Genomic DNA, 21,719 nt, shown 5'->3' with positions numbered 1-21,719 from the left:
CTTCTGCCAATCTTAACCATATTTTAAATGTTGACTAATTTTGACAGTAAATTCAGATCAAATGTGATGTCATTCCAAAACTATTTCAATGTTAATTGTTTGTGGGATGGATTTAACGCTATCAGACATTTAAAGCTAAAGGACACTCTCAAAATCTTCTTTTCCTTCTTTTCTGAATTTAATGATCTTTCGTGGGCAGACAGGAAGGCTTTTAGTTTGACAAACTATCACTAATCAGTTAGGCTTAGGCTTAAATAAAGTAAAAGCAGGCTGTAAAGTGATTGAGAGTTCAACTTTAACTACCTTTTCATTTAATGAAACACTATTATGGCCCATTCTGCATCCTGTGTACACATATTTCCCTTTTAATAAGCTACTTTTGTCAATGGCAGTAAATGATGAATTTTTGTCTCTTTATTATTGTTATTCTTATTTTCCAGCGGACATGTTAGCCGTTATGTTACAGTGAAATGTTCTCTGGATATCATATGCTCTTTCTCTCAAATTTAATTTACGTCAGTAGTTTTCTACTGCAGTTAAAGGCTATGTAGATATCCGTCATTGCCGTCAAACAGCAGATAAACACCCTACGGAAATTTAAAAAGCAAACATTTGAACAAATGTTTAGAAAAACAGGTTTTGTGGATCGTTTGTTCATCCGGAAATGCCTCCTGTTTACATGTCGCGCGCTGATGACGTAGATGACGCTGCAGTAACGGTTGCTTGTTTGACGTCTGTAAATATTCTGTATTTTAGGATTTCACTGCAAACACAAGGTAAGCGTTCTTGCTCTATTTCTTTTTTTTTTCGTAATTATTTATTAGCTTAAAGTGTCAGTTTTTTTCCACCATAGCTCGTCTGAGTGCTAAGTTGCAAAGTTGCTCTTCTCTGCTCCATGTAAAACAGCAGCTGCAGAAGAGACAGCGTTACTAAAACAGACAAAACTTAACTTGTGCTTTTAATACCCAACTGGAAAACATGCAGCCTTTTAACGCTAAAACACGGAGACAAACGCAGCATTTATTAGAGCAAGCTGCTCGTCTGATATGTAGAATTTAAGCTACTTTAGTGACCTCTCATCCAAAGTGAAACTTCAGTATTAAACTATCTTTAGCTTAAGTTTAAGTGCATCACAGCGTCGAAAGAAACCCCCCGCATCTTGCTACATAAACACAATAAATGCCTCATGTCATCAGAAGAAGACGATAAAATGCAAAAATACATCGTACTGAATAAACTGCAGCTGACAGGCATTAAACTTGAACAGATTCAGATTGCTCCTTTAGCAGACCAAAAACTTTAACATGCCTTTTGAGTTACAAAATGTCGAAACAGCAAGTCATTTTATTTAAGAAATAATTACAAACAATCAAACAAGTGTTTAATTTGTTTGGAATTACACCGCCACAGTAAAATAAAACAAATAACAAAATCAGTGTTGAAAAATCTAGCTTCTTTTTCCTCATTTCACTTTTTCAAGTCAGAAACATAAAAAATATTTCCGACCTGACAGGTTACTCTCCTATTAAGGGTTATCATGATACCAGAATGTGTATTTCTTCATCATCTTTCTTTCGTCATCTAAAATAGAAGTTATATACACCCAGTAGTGGTTGCTTTTTTTTTTTGTCTTTGCAATTATCGGAAATTAAAGGCACACCTAAAATTAAATTACACACAGTGTTTTCAGCCGTTAGATTTCCATGTAATTGAGACGGTTGGCAGGACTCTGCCTGCATCTTAAATCCAGATTGCAGTGTTGGATGAAAAAAAAAATTGCATTTAGATTATTTTTGCAAATCGCTCAGCTCTAAGCACCAGTGTCTCATCATGTCTGCTGTAATGTGAAATTTTGGAATTAAGTGTTTTTTATAAACATTCCTTCCATCACTATTAGACCAGATTTTCCAGCTTGAGAGTGCGTAAAAAGCACTGCAGAGCATGGCCATAGAAATATTGCAGGTATTGACAATGAAATTTCAACATTTCCAGCCATGTCCCATTGTGTGCAACTATTAGATGACATTTAAGCCCTGAGGCCTTTTTCAAGATCAACAGACATGACAGGCACACGACTTGAAACACAGCGCTGCTCGATGAAATGAAATGAAATGACCCTGTTTAGTCTTTAGTTTCAATCAAATGAAGCGTCAGTTTTCAGTCTCAGCGGATTTCTTATGTGAGTATTAGCCTACACCGGCTGGCATGTTAAGTGCTTTTCACAGCAGCTTCAGCACACAATAAACAAAGACAAATTAAGACTGCTTTAGTTGGAGCATTATTCCTCACACCTAAGTTTGCATGGGTTTACAGCAGGGGTTCTCAACCTTTTCAGCCGGCGACCCCCAAAATAAAGGTGCCAGAGACCGGGGACCCCCACTGTACCTGAATGTGTTTGAACAGCCAGGAACATTCAAGAAATAGTCATGTGCAGACAAGGCCGCCCATAAGGAGGGATAAAGGGGACCCAGCCAAACTGGGGGCCCATGGAGGTTAGCAAGATCATGGTCCATTTTGAATTTAAGCTGTGAAAAGCACATTTTATATTTGAACAGGGAATAACCACTCTTAAAGAAGAAACAAATATCTTTATTTATTCCTTTATCCTTCTTTAGCTGAAAAAACATTTCTTAAAATCAAAATTTAAATAGGTTAAAAAATGCTACAATGAACAACATAAATGGGTTAGAAGTGGTGAAAAATTAGATAAAAGTGGCAAAAACCAATCATAAATAGGTTAAAGTGGCACAAAAAGTAGTAAAAGGGGATTAAAAAGTGTCTGAAATGGCTTAAAAGTGCAAAATATGATTGGAAATTAGGTAGAATGGGATGAAAAATTGATATAAACTTGCGAAAATGGGTTAACTGGTTAAAATGAGCAAAAAGGGGTGTAAAAAATAGTTGAAAGAGGCATTAATGGGTCAACAGAGGCAACAATAGGCAGAAAGTGGCAAGAATTGGTTTAGAACTGGCAAAAACAGGCAGAAAAAAAGTGATGGAAAGGGTTAAAAATGGACAAAAATTAGATGTAAGTGGCAAAAATGTGCTAAAATTTGTGTTAAAAAGTGATGAAACAGGGTTAAAATTTGGTAAAATTGGTGTAAAGTGGAAACAGTGTAATCTAACAAATATTCTTAAGTTTTCTAAGGCATCTGGTGACCCCCCTCTCATTGTCTCGCGACCCCCAAGAGGGTCCCGACCCCAAGGTTGAGAACCACTGGTTGACAGTATAGTTTTGTATTTTTCAAGGCAGGTTTCAGAAGTAAACAGTCAAGTCCAGTTTTAGTGCTACAAACTGTAAAGTAAATTCACATTTGATGATTGTTACTTTAATTTGTTCATTCTCAGCTCTTTAGCCTTATGATTATGATAATAATAATGATAATGATAAAGATTTCTGTTTATTCTTCAGGGTGGCTGGCTACTGACATTCAACAGAAACTGGGCATTGATGGTAATATGAGGACACTGGATCATTTAAATACAGAAAAACTAACAAGTGAAAGTACGCAACAAGGGAACTTATTGAAGAGAATACAGTATTTTTGCATGTGATGACAGAGGCCAGTTACAACAGAGGTTGTTATTCTCTCTGATTTCACTCAAACGCCACAACTTGCCAAAAAGACAGCCCCTGAGGAAGTTACCTATTTGTGTGGTTAAAATTTTTGTGCTCATACTTTGATGACTCATTATTGCTCAAATAAGCATCTGCCCTGACATGTAAGGTATTTCTGCTGCTTAAGTTGAAGCAGGAAACAAGGTGAAGTCATTAAAAACAAGTAGGGAAACATTATCCTGAAAGTATCAGTACGGGCAGGTTTAGACATTAATGATCAATACCAGAAGATGTGAACATTACAGCCACTATGTCAGCCACACACAGGAATGATCTGTCATATCTCACTTTATGAGCTGAAGCATGAAGTTTGTGTAGTTTTAGGCAGACCTGCCTCGGCTGAAGGATGTTTATTTCTCATCCATGTTTCCGAAACTTTAAAATGTTCTGTGTGTGGGAGTGAAGTCTTAGGTCTAAATTACTTTATACTTTACATTTTCTCGAGGAGAACTTTTTTTTTCTCATTTCAAGCAATTTGTCAGAATCTTCTCTGTGAACCATCCGGCAAACCTGTGCTCTAATTAAGAGAATAATTTTTAATTTGAAAGTATAAGCTCCTTAACGAGACAGAATTTTTCCTCCATGCTCTGCAGAGCTCAGCCTGTTGTCAGCAGATTCTTACAGCTCTTAAAGAGGCTAGACTAACTGGCTGTAATAATTATGGATAAAAATGCATTCTGTATATAAAATCCATATAAATCCGAATACATATATATACACACACACACATATATATAAATATACATTAGGGCTAAACAATTAATCAAAAATGAGATTAAATCGCACTATGGCCTGCTGCAATTTTCAAATTACAATAGGTGCAATATGTCTTTGACCTGAAATTTGTGTCAGAATACGAGTTTTAAACTTTTTTGTTGTGCATGACTTATCATGCAATCATGAAGGTGCATTTTTTTAGAATAGTCAACAAAAAATCCTACCTTCTTCATTTTTGTACTTTTTTCTTTTTGAATATGAGAATGATTAAAAAAAACAAAAACCTGTAATAAAACAATTTATGTCCAATTTGTAATACGAGTCAAAATCATCAGAGTCAAGCAGCCTGCTTTGACTTTCCAGGGAGTGCATAGCTGGAAACCCCCATATGAATTAGAGCCTGACCTATATGGGATTTTTGGGGCCGATAACGATACCGGGGGCTAAATAAAGCGATATCCGATATATCGGCCGATATCCTATTTATTGGCCAATAACCGATATATCGGCCGATATATGATATATGATACGATATATTAAAACACTGTATAATAGTCTTATATTAGATAATGGTTGACATGGGAATTAACAATTGCATTTGTCTTTGTTTATTTCACAAAGATGCAACTTAGACGACGTTAAAACGCTGTAATACGCCCTCTAAAACTCAGTGAAAAAAATAGCGTGCTCACCTTAACGTGCCCTAACAGCGTTTCTGCGAGGACGTTATTGTCACAGGGCACTAAAGTGTAGTGTTATTTGTTTAAGAAAGTCACAGATGCCATGGAGTAAAAAAATGTAGTTTCTCTTGCTGTTTCTCTGGTCTTACAGCAGGGACACACAGGAGCAGAGCGACAGAATCCCCGTGCAGCAAAAAGTTAATATATCGACTACATATTGGCTGATGTTGATTAATCTGTGTTGCGCTATAATCGGCCCGATTAATCGGCCCGTCGATCAATCGGTCGGGCTCTGATATGAATAGATACATTTATGGCAATGTGTACTGAAAACAATGAAATTGTTTCAGGAGCAATCCATAGCGGTAGCATGAATCTGAAGATGAGGGCTTAAAGCTGAAAAGGAGCTTAGGATGTTAAAGGAGGAGGCTGGGGTGGAGGTGAAGCTTTGCCAGCAGCAGCGTGATGCTTCAGCATCGATGCCAGCAGGGATTAGAGAGAAGTACGTCATCTTTAAATGGACCACTGTGTTGAGAGAAAGAGCTGTGATTGGCTGTGGGAGCTGGGAGGCAGTTGTGGTGTAAGCTGGCTATCAGCTAACCTAGGGGTATGGCTTCAGTGAACTAACGCTAAGCTTTATCAATATTAGACAGAATGAACTAGGCCAGAACAATTAAAAAAATCTAATTGCAGTTATTGTTGCACTTAATGCTGATTTAATATGACTTATACTTTATTGAATAGGGATTATTGTCACTCGTTTTAATTAAGAACAATCTGAATATGAGGGAGAAAAAGCTTTAAGCTATGAAGGAGGCGGCTGGGGTGGAGGAGACGGATGGAAAAGGAAACATTTAAAGATTGAATTTAGAAACAAACTATAATAAATCAAAGATGGCAAATTAGAGGCTAAAATAATATAAGATTATTAAAATACAAGCATAAAAGTTAATGTGCCGTTTTTATGATGTATGCAGTCAGATAATTATTAATCAGCTGACCCTTGGTTTGACCTTAACCTTGGTTAAACAGAATTGTTCTGGTGTATTTGTGACTGAACTGTTCATCCGATTGCTCAGCTTGTGTTTACAGCTGTAGTTGCTTCTATAGCAAGAAATCCTTAAATTCTGTCTTTAGACAGTAAAATTAGAAATAAACAAAAGGGCCAGTTTGTTCACGTCGTAGTAGTTTTCTAGATTTTCAGCTTTTTAATAAAAAGCGACAGTTGCCTCAGCAGTACTGTTTCCAGAATCAAACTAAGAGGTAGTTTACACAAGCCATTTTGGCTATTCCGGCTAGACTTGTATTACGATTGGCTCATCCTCCTCCTGTTTACTGTAAGCTAACACAAGCTAATGTAAATTCATTACGTGTCAACATTTACCAAGTTTTCTGCCAAGAGGATGCCTCTGAGTGTCTGTGTGTTTAGTTTCCTGCAGCACAATCTGTCCTTTTAAACTGCTGACAGATGATCATAAGATCAATCTAATGTACTGCCAATGCTAGTTTAAGCTAATGTCAGCGGGGATGAGCTGTGATCGTGTTTGATAAAAAACAGGGGTTGGGCATTTGCTGTTAAAAAGTGTTATCTTCTCCTTTTTAAGTCCATGAGAATAAAGTTTATCCGTCCCTTATCGATGACATGCAGTGTTTCTCACAGAACTCAATCTATTTGTGTGTGTGGGTGTGTGCGTGCGTGTGTGTGTGGGTGTGTGTTGGGGGGTGCACAAACAAAAACAAAACAAGGAGTTTGATTTGGATTTGAATATATAACTTTCATTAAATGTAAAATGTAAACAAACTCCAAATAAACTTAACATAAATACGTTTAAATAAAAAAAAAATGCAATAGCATACTTAAAGAAATAAAACACATAAATAAATAAGAAATTAGGGTGAATAAATAAAGTAGGTAACTTAAATCAAAAGGAGTATCAATTTTGTTAAATTTTGTTCCTGCAGAGTTTGCACCCTTTATCGGGGCATTTTATTTTACAGGGCTTCCTGAAATAATATTCCAAAACCTTTTCATATGGGAAGTCCTCAGGATCAGGTCCATTTATGGATATTTTCAAGCAGGCGGCCAGGTGTTCTCCTTGCAGGCGGTTGTGGAGATCTGTTTTCACTCAAGGATTAATTGAAAAGATAATTACTTCGTCAAAACTGCACCAATAATCCACATAATTAACACATAAGTGTGGGCACTGACTAGGGCTGAACGATTTGGGAAAATAATCTAATTGCAGTTTTTCCCCCCAATATTGCCATGCGATTTGATATATGATTATTTCTAAAGTTCCTCATCTTATTTTACTTCCAACAGACAATTATTGTGCTGATCTTGACTCATTCTGCAAATTGGATGTGTTTTTTTGTATTGCAGGGAGAGGTAATTTTTATATCACTTTTATATTCAATCTCATATTCAACAACTAAAATGTATGTACAAAAATGAAGAAGTTAGAATTTTTTTTCCAGACTATTCTAAAAAACCTTTCACTTGAATGATATGTAATATAAACCATCTCTGCTGCAAAAAAAGGGTGTTAACTGGTATTTTGGCAAAAATTTTAGGCATAAGAAATATTGCACCTTCTGCGATTAGAAAATTGTAGCAGGCCATATTGCGATTTAATCTAATTTTCAATTAATTGCCCAGCCCTAGCACTGACGTCTGTTCACTCTTTCATGTGTTTCTTAAAGTGGACATATCATGCAAAAATTACTTTTCAGGCTTTTCTAACACAAATATGTGTCCCTGGCCTGTCCACAACCACCTAAAGTACCAGAAAAATCCATTCCCTCCCCCCTCTCTTTCTCCACCTTCCAGGAAATGTGTGCTGAAAAAAGCCATTCTCAGATTTTACATCTAGTGACCTCACCAGGGGCCTAAGCACCCGCCCCCAGGTTTGGTTGGCCCTCCCCCACTTGGAGGAAAGTTCTGCCCTCCTCTACTGATCCTCTCAGCTACCAGCTGAGATGCCGGATAGCTCAGTAGGTTATCCTGCTGACTACAGTATGGGAGATTGATGGTTCAAATCCCGGTCTAAACTTTGGGATAAAGCTGTCTGTAATATCATGAGTGCTGCATCCATTTCCTGAGAGGGGTGTGGTCAGGGGAGGAGTCAGAGAGCTAATTACCATATTAAGCCACAGACACAGAAACGGCTCGTTCTGAGAAGGGCTGAAATAGAGGCGTTTTTAGACATACAAAAATCCCATACTGAAGTGTTTTTTCAGCAATAAACTTCACAGGCATGTTTTGGGGACCTCTGAGAACAATATAAACTTGTCTTAAAAGGGTAAAACATGTCCCCTTTAAATGTCTACACCCCTTTAAATGTCTACACCGTTATGTAATACCTCCTGTGGTACAGACTGTGTTGTCTCCTCTTTAGGACGAGGCCTTTTCAGCCGTTGGATATATTTTTCAGTACTCATCTATGTGAATGAGTGAACATCCACATCAGAGTTAATAACTAACGAGCAGAACCGCTCTATGCACAGTGGCACCTAAATATAGAATGTGATGACCTCCATTAGTCCCCAGTTTGGCTGGGAACCAGAAATCTCTCCCATTTATCCCCCTTTCTGGACGGCCTTGTCTGCACATGACTGTTCTTTAATGTGCATGTCTGTTGAACCACCTTCAGGTAGAGTGGGGGTCCCCGGTCTCTGGCGGTTGCAGGCTGAAAAGGTTGAGAACCCCTACTCTAGATAGATGAACATGTATTTAATAATGTATATTGTGCTTATTTTCATCAGTCTTTATTCAAGCATTTAAACCGTTGAAATTTAATCTGGTCTTTTTTTTTTAGACTGACTTCCTTATTCCAGTGAAAAAATCACTCACTTTCATTTTCCCATATTTAAATCTCTTTCCCACGTAGGTGAATCTTTTATTCACTCTCGTTAATGGGACAAATATGAAGCTCAAACTTCTTCTAAATGCTACACCTTCAAGGATTTTCTATTGTCAAACTGCCGGTATAAATAGAAATTTTAAATCAATAGCAGTTTCTGAGATTTCTGAGCTGCCTATCTGCTCTTCCATCTAAGGAAACTGCGTCTTCTCTCTCACTGACATGTGGGAGGAGACGGAAGGAGAGGAATTACTGGGAACTGTAAATCACTTCTCTTTTCTTCTCCCCAGCGTTATCTGAACATTATCTGATTTCAACTGGGAGTAAATCAAAATAAGGAAGTAAGATGCTGTCAAAATGTTCTTTCATTTTGACGAAAGAGCACTAAGCCTGTCTCAAATGACACCAAAATCGATGTTGCTGCATCCATGTGCCAGACAGCTTCTCTGAGCTGAATTGTCTCTAAATTTGTCCATTGTTTTTCCTCACAGGAGATGTCGTCTCTGTGTGGCACCAGCAACGGCTGCCAAGATGGAGGTCAAGAAGCCGCTGAGAAACAGGCAAGCCGAACATGACAAACGCTTACACTGCATTTATATGAAAAGATGCTGTAAGAACGGCTAAATATGGCATAGGCATTCTATAGAAGAAGCTACAGTGTTTGGCGTTTTAAGAAACCTTCTAAAAGTTTTCAGCAGCTTTAGTCATGAATTCGTCTGTCACATTTTGAACATTCATAGAAGGTTTATGCCTGGGTAATTAACTGATTTAAGCAGTCATATTTGTGGAAAATGTGGATTCTATCAAAATCTACATTTTCTTTTTGACCTCCTCTGCCACTTCCCTCAGTTGAATACCGCAAACAGGTCTAAAAAGCCTTGTCAGAATGAAATTCAGCATTTGAATTGTGTTCACCAGCTAGTTTTTTCTCAACACATGCTTAAATATGCATTTGAGCAGGACTGCAGTGATTTTCAAAGGTTTCCTGAGCCTTCGTTCTCTCACTCTGGTTCAGTTCATATAACCACAATCATGGGGAAGACGGCTGGCTGGACTGCTGTCCAGAGGGCAATCACTGAAACCCTCCACAAGGAGGGTAAGCCACAGAAGGTCACTGCTGAAAGGTCAGGCTGTATCAGAGCAGATTCATGAAAGTTGACTGAAGGTAAAAGAGGTAAAAAAAACAAAAGGAGCACAAGCAACAGGGATGAGCTCAGCCTTCAGAGGATTGTCAAACAAAGCAGATTCAAGAACCTAGGGGAGCTTCACAAGGACTGGACTGAGACTGGGGTCAGTGGATCAAGAGCTGCAACACAGACCCCAGGTCCAGGAAGTGGACTACAAGTGTGGTGTTCTAGTATGGTGCCTCTTCTGAACTACAGATGTCGTGAGCTTCTTACCAGGGCTAAGGAGTAAAAAAACTGGACTGTTACTCAGTGGTTCCGTTTTCAGATTAAACTAAATTTAACATTTCATTGGTAAATCAAGGTGCCAGAGTCTGGAGGAAGATCTGAGAGGCAGAGAACCCAAGGTGTCTTAAGTCCAGTCTCCACAGTCAGTGATGGTTTGGGGGTCCATGTCATCTGCTGCTGTTGGTCCACTGGTCTTTATCAAGTCCAGAGTCCACATTGTCAGCCATCTACCTGGAGATTTTAGAGCCCTTCATGCTTCCATCTGCTGAGAAGCTTTACAGATTTCCTGATTTCCCTTCCACCTGCCAACAGTGAAGCCAGAACTGGTTTCTGACCATGGTGTTACTGTGTTTGACTAGCCAGCCAACTCAACAATCCAGATGAGCTGAAGGCTGCTTTCAGAGCCTCACAACCCCGCAGCAGAACCACGGACTGATCAGCTCCATGCCACATCACATAGAGGAAGTAGTTTATCCAAAAAGAGCTCCAACCAACTACTGAGTGCATAAATGAGCACAGTTATCCAGGAGGTAAACATATCGGTATCATAATTCTTCTTTGGATTGTTGTGTGAGCGGTAAGCCGTTATCATCGAGGTTAAAATATTAAAGTCTTGAAATCTTTTACTTTGTGATGATGAATCCTGAATTCATGAAAGTTTTGCTTCTTGAATTAAATCACAGCAAAAATTGAACTTCTTCATGATATTCTTATTTTTTTAGATGCACCTGCAGTCGATTAATTCCTGCAGCTGATTTGTGGGCGCTGCCATCTTGGCCAACTGTCAGAACTGTGGTGTTAACTGCAGTGTCGACTGCCGCCCACTGACTCTGGCATTGGCAGAGAGGGGAGGATTGAAAACTGTGGACTTTATCAGATGATATTAGATTTTATATGTAAGACATTAAAATAGAGAAAAAACAAGACTGTCCTTCACATATTTGTGATGTCATATAACTCTGCCTGCTAGTTTAAGTTCATAATTTGACAGCTGCATTTAATCAGAGCACTGGCAGATACACTATTGCCAAAAGTATTCACTCACCTGCCTTCACTCACATATGAGCTTAAGTGATATCCCATTCTTAATCCATAGGGTTTAATATGACGTCGGTCCACCCTTTGCAGCTATAACAGCTTCAACTCTTCTGGGAAGGCTTTCCACAAGGTTTAGGAGTGTGTTTATGGGAATTTTTGACCATTCTTCCAGAAGCGCATTAGTGAGGTCACACACTGATGTTGGATGAGAAGGCCTGGCTCTCAGTCTCCACTCTAATTCATCCCAAAGGTGTTCTATCAGGTTGAGGTCAGGACTCTGTGCAGGCCAGTCAAGTTCATCCACACCAAACTCTCTCATCCATGACTTTATGGACCTTGCTTTGTGCACTGGTGCACAGTCATGTTGGAACAGGAAGGGGTCATCCCCAAACTGTTCCCACAAAGTTGGGGGCATGGAATTGTCCAAAATCTCTTGGTATGCTGAAGCATTCAGAGTTCCTTTCACTGGAACTAAGGGGCCAAGCCCAGCTCCTGAAAAACAAGCCCACACCATAATCCCCCCTCTAGAGTCCAGTGGCGGCGTGCTTTACACCACTGCATCTGACGCTTTGCATTGCACTTGGTGATGTATGGCTTGGATGCAGCTGCTCGGCCATGGAAACCCATTCCATGAAGCTCTCTACCACTGTTTTGAGCTGATCTGAAGGCCACATGAAGTTTGGAGGTCTGTAGCCATTGACTCTGCAGAAAGTTGGCGACCTCTGAGCATTACGTGCCTCAGCATCCGCTGACCCCACTCCGTTATTTTACGTGGCCTACCACTTGGTGGCTGAGTTCTTGTCATTCCCAATGGCTTCCACTTTGTTATAATACCACTGACAGTTGACTGTGGAATATTTAGGAGCCAGGAAATTTCACCGCTGGTCTTGTTGCACAGGTGGCATCCTATCACAGCACCACGCTGGAATTCACTGAGCTCCTGAGAGCGAGCCATTCTTTCACAAATGTTTGTAGAAACAGTCTGCATGCCTAGGTGCTTGATTTTATACACCTGTGGCCATGGAAGTGATTGGAGCACCTGATTTCAGTAATTTGATGGGTGAGTGAATACTTTTGGCAATATAGTGTATTTGATATAATTCTCTGAAGAGGCTGGTTTGTTATAATTACATGCAGCTCTGACTGGAGGATCTCTACTGACAAGATTTTTTAATGAATCCCTGGATGATAAAAACCATCTACCAATCCCTCAGGGGGCAAAAGAAATTCTGCTGTTCTTTTTTCTTTTCTGAAGAATATCTCAGTCCTCTATGCAGTCAGTTAAGTTTATGTAAAGTGTTTGCTATTTAAGCTGCCTGAAGTTTCTTATTTTCTAGTTTTTATTGTTTGACAGCCCCAATAATCATAAACAAAAAGTGTCTGGTAGATTATTTCTTGATCATAACAATGCTCCTTGGCAATAAATCTAATCTTGGCACCTCCTCCTCATGCTGGTCGCCAGCCTGGTCACACACTGTTGTGGGATGGCACCAACAGCACACCCAAGCTGATCCCACAAGTGTTCAGTGGGGTTGAGGTCAGGACTGCTGGCCAGCCGTTCATCCTCTCCACTTCCAGATTCTGGTAGTCTCTGATAAACCCCGCTCTGTGGAGCCAGCTCTACCATCCTGGAGGATAGAGTTCAATGCCAGACTGTGGAGATATGGGATTGCCACTGGTTGCAGAATCTTATCTCTGTATCTCATTTCTCCAGTGGGGAAGTTGTCACCCCACACCATCACACTGCCTCCACATAAAGATGTTACCCTATCAGCGTAGTGTTCTCTGCATCTTCTCCAAACTTTGACACTACAATTCACCTGACGTCGGCAGAATCTGGACTCATTGCTGAACACATCCTTCCTCCTCATGTTCAGATTTTCAGCATCTGGGGGAACCAGACGCTCAAAACAAGAGTCAGGAGAAACAGCAGAATAACCTGTTTGTCATCGACAGAGAAGAGTTGGCACACTTTTCATGGGCACAGTCCAGAAACTCAGCTGTGCTGCTCATCCCACAAATGCATGCTTCTTACAAATGAGGCTCCACATAGAAGGGGAATAAACAGGCTTTCAAATGATAGACGATATATTGCATTATTACAGCAAAGTAATAATCTACCTAGCACTAATTTCCTTTCTTTCTGTGCTAAGTTAAAAAAGTAATGTTAAAAGAGGAAAATAAGTTCACTCCTGCAGCCAGCTCTCATTCAGAATCTTTTGAACGCCCAAACGTTGTAGTGAGATCCCTCCATGGTGGTTCGACTCTTCCAGTTTTTTCCCTGGTTGTGTTTATCAGTGGAGTCTGGCTCATTGTCTGACTGTCAGTAGGACTTTTATACTCATCTTACTTTGCTAATGAGCTTATTATGCTGAAAATTTATTCTTATTAGGCACAAAGTCTATGAAATCCAGACTAATAAATATTTATAAGGGATGCACACTATTCTATTCTGATATCCAATATGCTGGCTTTTCCAAATCAATCTAGCCAGTACCAACATTGGTACCAATGTACAGTGCTTAACAAATTTATTAGACCACCTGTCATAAAGAAGAGAAAAAATAAATATTTTAGAAATCTTTCACAAACTTGTTTAAAACTAAAAATGTTATTGTTATTTATTTGGCAACCCTAACTAAACAGTCCTTTTTCGCACATAATAACCAAAAAGCTTCATATGTTGTATGGCCTCTTTTGGCCTTGATAACAGCTTGCATTCTTGCTGCATTCTTGTTTTTATGTACTTTTCCACAGTCTCTTTTGTTATTGAGTTCCAAATAGTTTCTAGCTGTTCCCACTAGGGCTGGGCATTGTTACCAAACTCACAATTCAATTCGATTTCAATTCTTTAGGTTAGGATTCGATTCAATATTGATTTAAATGCTTCAATGTCGATTCAGTAAGAAGCAGAAATACACAAATAGCCTGCTGACAATTTTTTAATAATTATTTTCATGCCCATGTGAACATATTTGGTAAGTCACCGCACATTTTTGAGCAATAAAACATCTGAAAATAAAAATTTGCACAATAATAACTTATTTGTGCATATGGAGTACAAAAGTAAAAAACATGACAGTTCTGTATAAACACTGAAAAAGTTAAGTGCATGTAAACTTAAATAATATGTCTGTCCTCTTGGAAATTGTCATGGTTGGTTATTGTTTGGTTGAGTGCGGCCTCCGTCCATACAATGCAAATCACACGCACAGCAACCCCCACTGGCCAGGAGGTGAATCGATTCAGAGGATTTGCTAAATTGATATTGAATTGGGGGGGAAATATTGCAATGCATCAATTAATCGATATTTTTACCCACCCCTAGATCCCACAGACTTGCTTTAGATGAAACTTTTGTGCCATCAATCTTTGAATCTACTAAATCCCAAATTTGTTCAATAGGATTCAAATCTGGACATTGACTTGGCCAGTCCATCAGTTCCAGTACTCCAGATTCCTTTTTCTTGCTCAAATAGTCTCTGCACAGCTTTGAAGTATGCTTGGGGTCATTGTCTTGTTGGTATATGAACCCATGACCAATCAGATTCAGTCCAGAAGGGATTCCATGATGCACTAAGATGTTGTGGTAGACATTCTTGTTTATTTTATTTATTTAACCTTTATTTAACCAGATAAAACCCGAGATCTCTTTTACAAGGGTGACCTCACCAAGAGGTCAGCAGCACACGTCATAATAAATAATACATATTCAAGAGACAAACGATAAACAATATGTTAGAACATATAATAAAAATAATTAGAGGTAGATCACATTTGAAAGTGCAGCAGTAGAAATCACGATAACAATTTAAAAACACAAGCACTGTTCCAATGTCTCGCATTGTCTATCAATTAAGATAGAGCGAAAGTGTTCCAGTGAAATAAGTTATGTTGTTCATGATACCGTCCATTTTCAATAATCTGCCCACGCTGTATCCACAAATGCATCAAAACCTTCTCCAGCTTTTCTGCGCACATAAACACGACCGTGCTGACCCAAGGGTTCAAACTTGGACTGGTCCGTCCAGAGTACCTTCTTCCAGTCATCAACAGTCCAGTGTTTGTGCTCCCTGGCAAATCTGAGGTGTTTCTGGATGTTTGCAGGCCTCAACAATGACTTCTTAGCAGCTATTCTTCCCTTTAAGCCTTGTTCCGTCAGTCGTCTGCTTATGGTCATTCTGGAGACTTTCTCAGACTCTGATCTAGAAGCATTCATCTCTGACTGAAGATCAGCAGTGCTCTTCCTTCTGTCTCTAGTACTTCAAATCTTGAGGTGTCTGACATCTGCTTCAGTTAACTTTGGTTTCCTGCCTCTTCCTTGGTGTATTTTTGTAAGCACCAGTCTGGGCAGCTGACTCCAAAGCATCCTTGACCACACTGTGAGAACACTTTACGTCTTTCCCTTTGTCTCCAAGACCATCCAGCATCATGAAGTGCTTTAATGTAGACTCTTTCATTTTCAGTCAGCTCTTCACGTTTTACCATTTTGAACAGGAATGAGGAATTTCAAACTGAATTCACCTTTTTATACCCAAATTTGAGCCGACTCACTGGGCTTCTCTGAGAAGTCAGAAACAAATCAAGCATAACATTCAACCACTAAAACTAATTTTTCTGCTCAGAAATGCAAGTAAACAACTACTGTATAATTTGACATATTAATCAAGAAATAATAATGTGCTTTACTATTTTTTCTGGGGTTTTTTTGTAAATCAGTAAATTTGAAAATTAATGGATAACAATAGTAATTATATTTTAGCATTATGATGATAATATGTGAGAAGTATTTTCAACAGTAACAGTAAAGCCAAGCTTCTGCCTTTTTGAGGACTACCGCCAGCACTGCAGAACCCCGCTCTGTGGAGTGCTAAATAAAAGTGTGACCCTTTATTTTATCTTCTACTCTAATATTTAAATTTATTCCCCTAATTAACAGCAGGTTGGGTCGTTCACTGAGACAATCCTGACAACGAGCTGGAAATAACACGAGAATCACTTCTTCTTATTCTGTAAAATAGCTGTAGTTCAGAACTAAAACTTCAGCACTGAGAGCTCATTTTAAAGTTTAAGAATAAGAATGAAATAGAAAAACTCTTGAGCTTTTTTGGGTCTGCTTGTTCTTCTTAAAACTACACAAACTTCTGCAATCTCCTGATATTTACATCTGGTATAAGAGCAAAAATTGGTTTGCCAATAATGATAGTTAACGTAACTATTATCTGATAATTCTGATATCATGCATCTTTTTACTTTAGAATAACTTTAATATTTTATGACTGTTTAAAAATGTCTCTTTCATGTTGCTCTTTTTGTACTGTAAAGCTGGAGCAGCTTGGCACAAGTATTTCCTTTAGGATTAATAAGTCTTCTCCTCTCAGGTGACGGCGTGCAACAAACAACTGTCATACTCTGCTGCATTCAAAGAAATCCAAACTTGAATTATGTTAACAAATTTAACTCTTTTGTGTTTGCTACAGGAAAAGGAGCATCCCCGTGTGCTCATCCCCGAGCTGTGCCGTCTCTTCTACCACCTTGGTTGGGTGACGGGGACAGGTGGAGGGATCAGTCTCAAACAAGGGTGCGTATGTCTCTAAATATCCCTCAGACTGGTGTGTAGAATCAAAACTACTCCATATCTTAACTATGAATATCAGTTCCATCTTAGAGGCCCATGGAAACCCCTTTCTCTAACTTTTTCTGAAATACATATTCATGCCTAATCCTGAATATTGTTGTGCAGAGTTTTTTAGCTGATGTTCTGCTGTCAGGCTGATGTGAGGTCACTTCTATCAGTTTTGAGTTTTTATGTAGTGAAACAGAATTCAGACTGAAGGTTCTGAAAGGTTATTACACACATCTTTGAACTTTGCTGTTGTGGATGGTAGCCTCAAAGAAAGCGCCACACATTAGCAAATCCCTGTTTGAAACTGGAAATGACAGACATTTATCTAAGCCAGCAGGGGGAAGTTGATGAAACCACAGAGAAAGTAAGATTAAATTTAATGGTTTCAATTCCATGTACACTGGTGTTTTATTCAGGAAAAGGAAATATATCTCTGTAGGGGGGGAATTTATTTAATATTTTCAATTATTACTAAAAAAAATCTGCTGTTTAACATGCACTTTTTTGGAAAGGCTGGCTGCAGCCTTCATGCCAATGCAACCAGTGCACTAGTATGAAATGCAGACATAGGTGGCAGTTACCACAGGAGCAGCTGCCATCATTACATCGCACAAGACCTCACATTGTTGAAAATTTGCTCTTAATTCATTGTGCATGACAAGCAGCCACTTCGGGGTTCACACCAGGCTGGGATGCACGCATTGATGCATGATCCTCCATGCAAAGAAAGTTTGTTATATTGATAAGCATATAAACATTTTCGAGTGCTGGTTTGATTTCAGACACCTGAATTTAACTCAACATGTGACCACCTGAGGCAGGCAGAGCGACTACAGGTTGTGTGTCTGTCAGCTTCAGAACAGTCATTGCAGGCTTAGAGCCCACTCATGCTAGGCAATTTGTTCTGTGCCTGGGCACATTTGAGCTGAAAGTCCAGGACGTTCCAGTAAATTGGTACTTCCCTGGCCCTGCCTTGGAAGGACAAGGAGGGTCAAAGCATGGGACAAATTCAAACAGTAAAGCACCAGTGCAGAATGTGACGTGGACCTGACTGTTATGTGAGAAGTTTCAGGAAAAGAGGATAATTTTGGAAAATACTGAATTGTAATAATTACTTATTAAAATACCTCTAATACACCTTTATGATTAAAGTAAAGGAGAATGTTAATATGATGCAATAAATGCTTTAAATGAAGTTGTTTCATGGACGCCTTCAGAGCGCAGCTGCATGCTCAGCAGACACTCTCTAAAGAGAAAGGCTGATAGAGATGGCAGGATTTTACAGAGGGATGGAAGGAAAGCAATTTCTTTTGTCTAATTTGATTTTTAACAAGTTTCAAAGATTTTATTAGACTCGAAATATTTAGCCAACTGTGCACAGCTCCACTTCAACCTCTCATCCTAACTGGAGCCTGTATTCTGGGGTTTCTCACCACTTTCTTGCAAAGTTGGGTCTTAAAGAATGTGACAGGTTTTTGCTTTGCAAAAAACGTCTTCTTTCTTTGATTGAGCCACAAAGAGCCGCTCTCAGGATAACAAACCCTGTCATCCCTGTACACATATGTGAACAAGTGTGTCTCCTGAGTGATTTTACCTCTCATTTTTATACACTTATAATGCAAAATTCATTTTCTTGTGATTTAATTTGATGTCAGCAAGAAGTGAAATTGTGGACTTGGTCGCTTGTAATTGAGTGGGACATTATTACTAAATCTTCTGGCGTATTTCCCTCTTGCTCTCATCAAATGGATGAAATTACTCTCCTCATGGTAAAAATGTCTTTTTAACAAAACATTTAATTCTAATCAAGGCTGTGGTATGACATGAGAGGTCTGCTTGTTGGGTCAAGGAGCAGCACTAAAGGGCTCCAAAATAATGCTCAGAGAGGCGGCCTAGTTCATGGCCAATTGAAGGAAAATACTTTAGAAGGATGTTGCACTTTTTAAGCAGGCCACAGATTTTAGCAATATGAGAAAGAAAAAGGATCTCTGCTAACCTTGCAAAGCAGATGGATACGCCCGTTTCCTTGTTTTCCCACTGGCGAATTCATCTTGTTAAGCACCCATCCGAACTGTTTGGGACCGATTAGAAAGTGACAGGACCAATCAGCGACGAGGGGCAGCACTTTCAGGGGCAGCAGAGTCGAGACTTTAACAAGCAGCAGCAAGAGCTGGTGCAGTTATGGAGGAAGACATTAGCGTGGATGCTGCTAAAGCGCCAGTTTTATCAGAACTTGGCAACATTTCTTTGTTAAAAGAAGAACAAAGAACAGCAGTGAGTTGTTTTCTTTTCAAAAACAACAAAAGTCGAGTACTTACATGTCTATAGTCGCCATGTTTCGCGTTATTCATTAGTAGCTGCGTACGCACAGCTCGATAACTGCTACGTCACATCACGTGTTTTGTTGCTCTTATTGGCCCGTAGAGATGTGATAGACAGAACGTTCATCCAATCACACTCTGTTTTTTTTCAAATCCTCTGCCTTTTCTCAATCGTTTCCTACTGAAGCTTTCCCAGATGGATGTGTGAAACAAATCCACCTGGCGTGTCAGGTTAGATCTCTGCTGCTGAAAAGCCTCAAATAGTGTAATGCCTTGGACAAGGAATGAAAACATTAGATATTTCAGAGAAACTTAAGCCTGATCATTGTACTGTGAAGAAATTAGTGTCTGATTCAGAGCACAGACGGGTTCGTGCAGATAAAGACATAATGAGGAAGGTTTCTGACAGACAAATTCATCAGATTAAGAGAGCAGCTGCTAAAATGCCATTACAAAGCAGCAAACAGGTATTTGAAGCTGCTGGTGCCTCTGGAGTCCCACCAACCTTAAGGTGTAGGATCCTCCAGAGGCTTGCAGTCGTGCATAAAGCTACTATTCAGCCCCCCCTAACCAATGCTCACAAGCAGAAACACAGAACACAGAAATACATGAAGACTCATTTTCAAACTGTTTTGTTTATTGATGAGTGCCGTGCAACCCTGGATGGTCCAGATGGAGGAGTAGTGGATGGTTGGTGGATGGCCACCATGTCCCAACAAGGCTGTGATGTCAGCAAGGAGGGGGCGGAGTCATGTTTTGGGCCGGAATCATGAGGAAAGAGCTGGAAGGCCCCTTTAGGGTCCCTGAAGGTGTGAGAATGACCTCGGCAAAGTATATAGAGTTTCTGACTGACAACTTCTGTCCATGGTACAAAAAGAAGAACAGTGCCTTCTGTAGCAAAATGATCTTCATGCTTGACAATGCACCATCTCATTTTGCAAAGAATCCCTCTGTGTCATTGGCTGCTATGGGCATAAAAGGAGAGAAACTCATGGTGTGGCCCCCATCCTCTCCTGACCTTTAACCCTACTGAGAACCTTTGGAGCATCCTCAAGCTAAAGATCTATGAGGGTGGGAGGCAGTTCACATCAAAACAGCAGCTCTGGGAGGATATTCTGACATCCTGCAAAGAAATTCAAGCAGAAACTCTCCAAAAACTCACAAGTTCAATGGATGCAAGAATAGTGAAGGTGATATCAGAGAAGGGCTCCTATGTTAACATGGAACTTGGCCTGTTCAGATGTTTTTGATTGAAATAGCTTTGATTTCAGTAAATATGACCTCCTAATGCTGGAGCAGTGCATTTTGACTTTCTTATTTAAAATGAAAATCAGAGAAAAATATCATTTGCATAATAATTTGGAACGTGGTGTAAATACAGCCTTTATGGTATTACAACATGAGATTCAGCTGGAATATGACTAATTCTGGTTGATGACAACTTTCTGTTCATCTGTTTTTTTAATAAACTGAAATTTGAAATCTGAACCCAACCAAATCTACTTATTATTCTCCATTGGAGCTTCTCACATTTTCTGATATTGTGGCTGTTTTAGATCAATATTTACAAATGCAGCTCAGGAACCCAAATCTGTTTTTTTTTATTACTACCGAGCCTCCAACAATGAGTCATTCACTCCTGATAAAAGAAAGCTGCAAAAAACATTAAATACAAGAGAAAGTTAGAATGGACAAAGCTTTGTCAGATATTTTAGAAGAACATTCCAACAACTTTATCTAATTTTTTCAGTGTAGGTTGGAATTTTAACTTTTGAAGGTTGTTTTTATATTTTTGTTGGACTCAGAGATGACTCAGAGCCCGAGGCAGCCTCACCGAACCTTGCACAAAAAAAATCAATAGACTACTTCTTTATACTCCTTGGTATGCTGTTTTTATCACAAGATAAAGCAGAATACACTGGCTTTTTTCTTACTTTCTATGGGGGAACATTTATGCTCTCAACATTCAGGTAAAAATACGACAGTGGCAATGAGTAGATCAGCTGGGACGGTTCTTGTTTCTAAGGATTTTGGTCAGTGCTGCGATGTTGAATATTTAAACATTACTTTAATTTACCATGCATTCAAGGGAGAATGACCAGTGGAGAGTTACCTGCAATTTTCACAAGGTCCTTGTCCACAGCAGTCCGCTGAGTGGTGCAAATCCTTGTCCACTGGGTCTTTTATTTAGTGCAGCATAACCTAGTCTAGAGCTGTGTTTTTGTTAACTTACACAATAAGTGCAGATAGTCCATGACAAAATCTGTCATGGAGATTTAGATCTCTGTGGATGCTTGAAAAAAGTTTACCGAGTGTTCAGTCAGTTTGTTTTAATTCCTGAAATCACTCTAAGTGTTGAGGTGAAAACTAAATGAAAATATTTCAACTTTAGTGCAGTGCAAGGCCATTGAGGTTTGACAAAATAATTCTTAGTACTGCTGTT

General features: G+C 39.2%; 1 protein-coding gene across 3 annotated transcripts in view; it reads left to right on the top strand.

Moving 5' to 3' along the window:
- Window positions 1–670: 670 nt before the first annotated feature.
- Window positions 671–21,719, top strand: part of LOC121517883 (APAF1 interacting protein) — a 32,375-nt gene continuing 11,326 nt past the window's right edge. The window contains exons 1-5 of one of the 3 annotated variants that reach the window (XM_041801990.1): window positions 707–776; window positions 3,413–3,454; window positions 9,170–9,220; window positions 9,371–9,439; window positions 16,810–16,910. In XM_041801990.1, coding sequence (XP_041657924.1) covers window positions 9,374–9,439; window positions 16,810–16,910 — 167 coding nt within the window. In that variant the 5' untranslated portion in view covers window positions 707–776; window positions 3,413–3,454; window positions 9,170–9,220; window positions 9,371–9,373. Of the gene's footprint in view, window positions 777–3,412; window positions 3,455–9,169; window positions 9,221–9,370; window positions 9,440–16,809; window positions 16,911–21,719 lie in introns of all 3 variants that reach the window. The other 2 variants (XM_041800370.1, XM_041801146.1) reach the window with 2 other exon arrangements.

Source organism: Cheilinus undulatus, linkage group 1 (genome assembly GCF_018320785.1).
Source record: "Cheilinus undulatus linkage group 1, ASM1832078v1, whole genome shotgun sequence".
Taxonomy (NCBI): domain Eukaryota; kingdom Metazoa; phylum Chordata; class Actinopteri; order Labriformes; family Labridae; genus Cheilinus; species Cheilinus undulatus.
The sequence above is the reverse complement of the archived record's forward strand: the minus strand, read 5'-3'. Positions and strand labels throughout refer to the sequence as shown.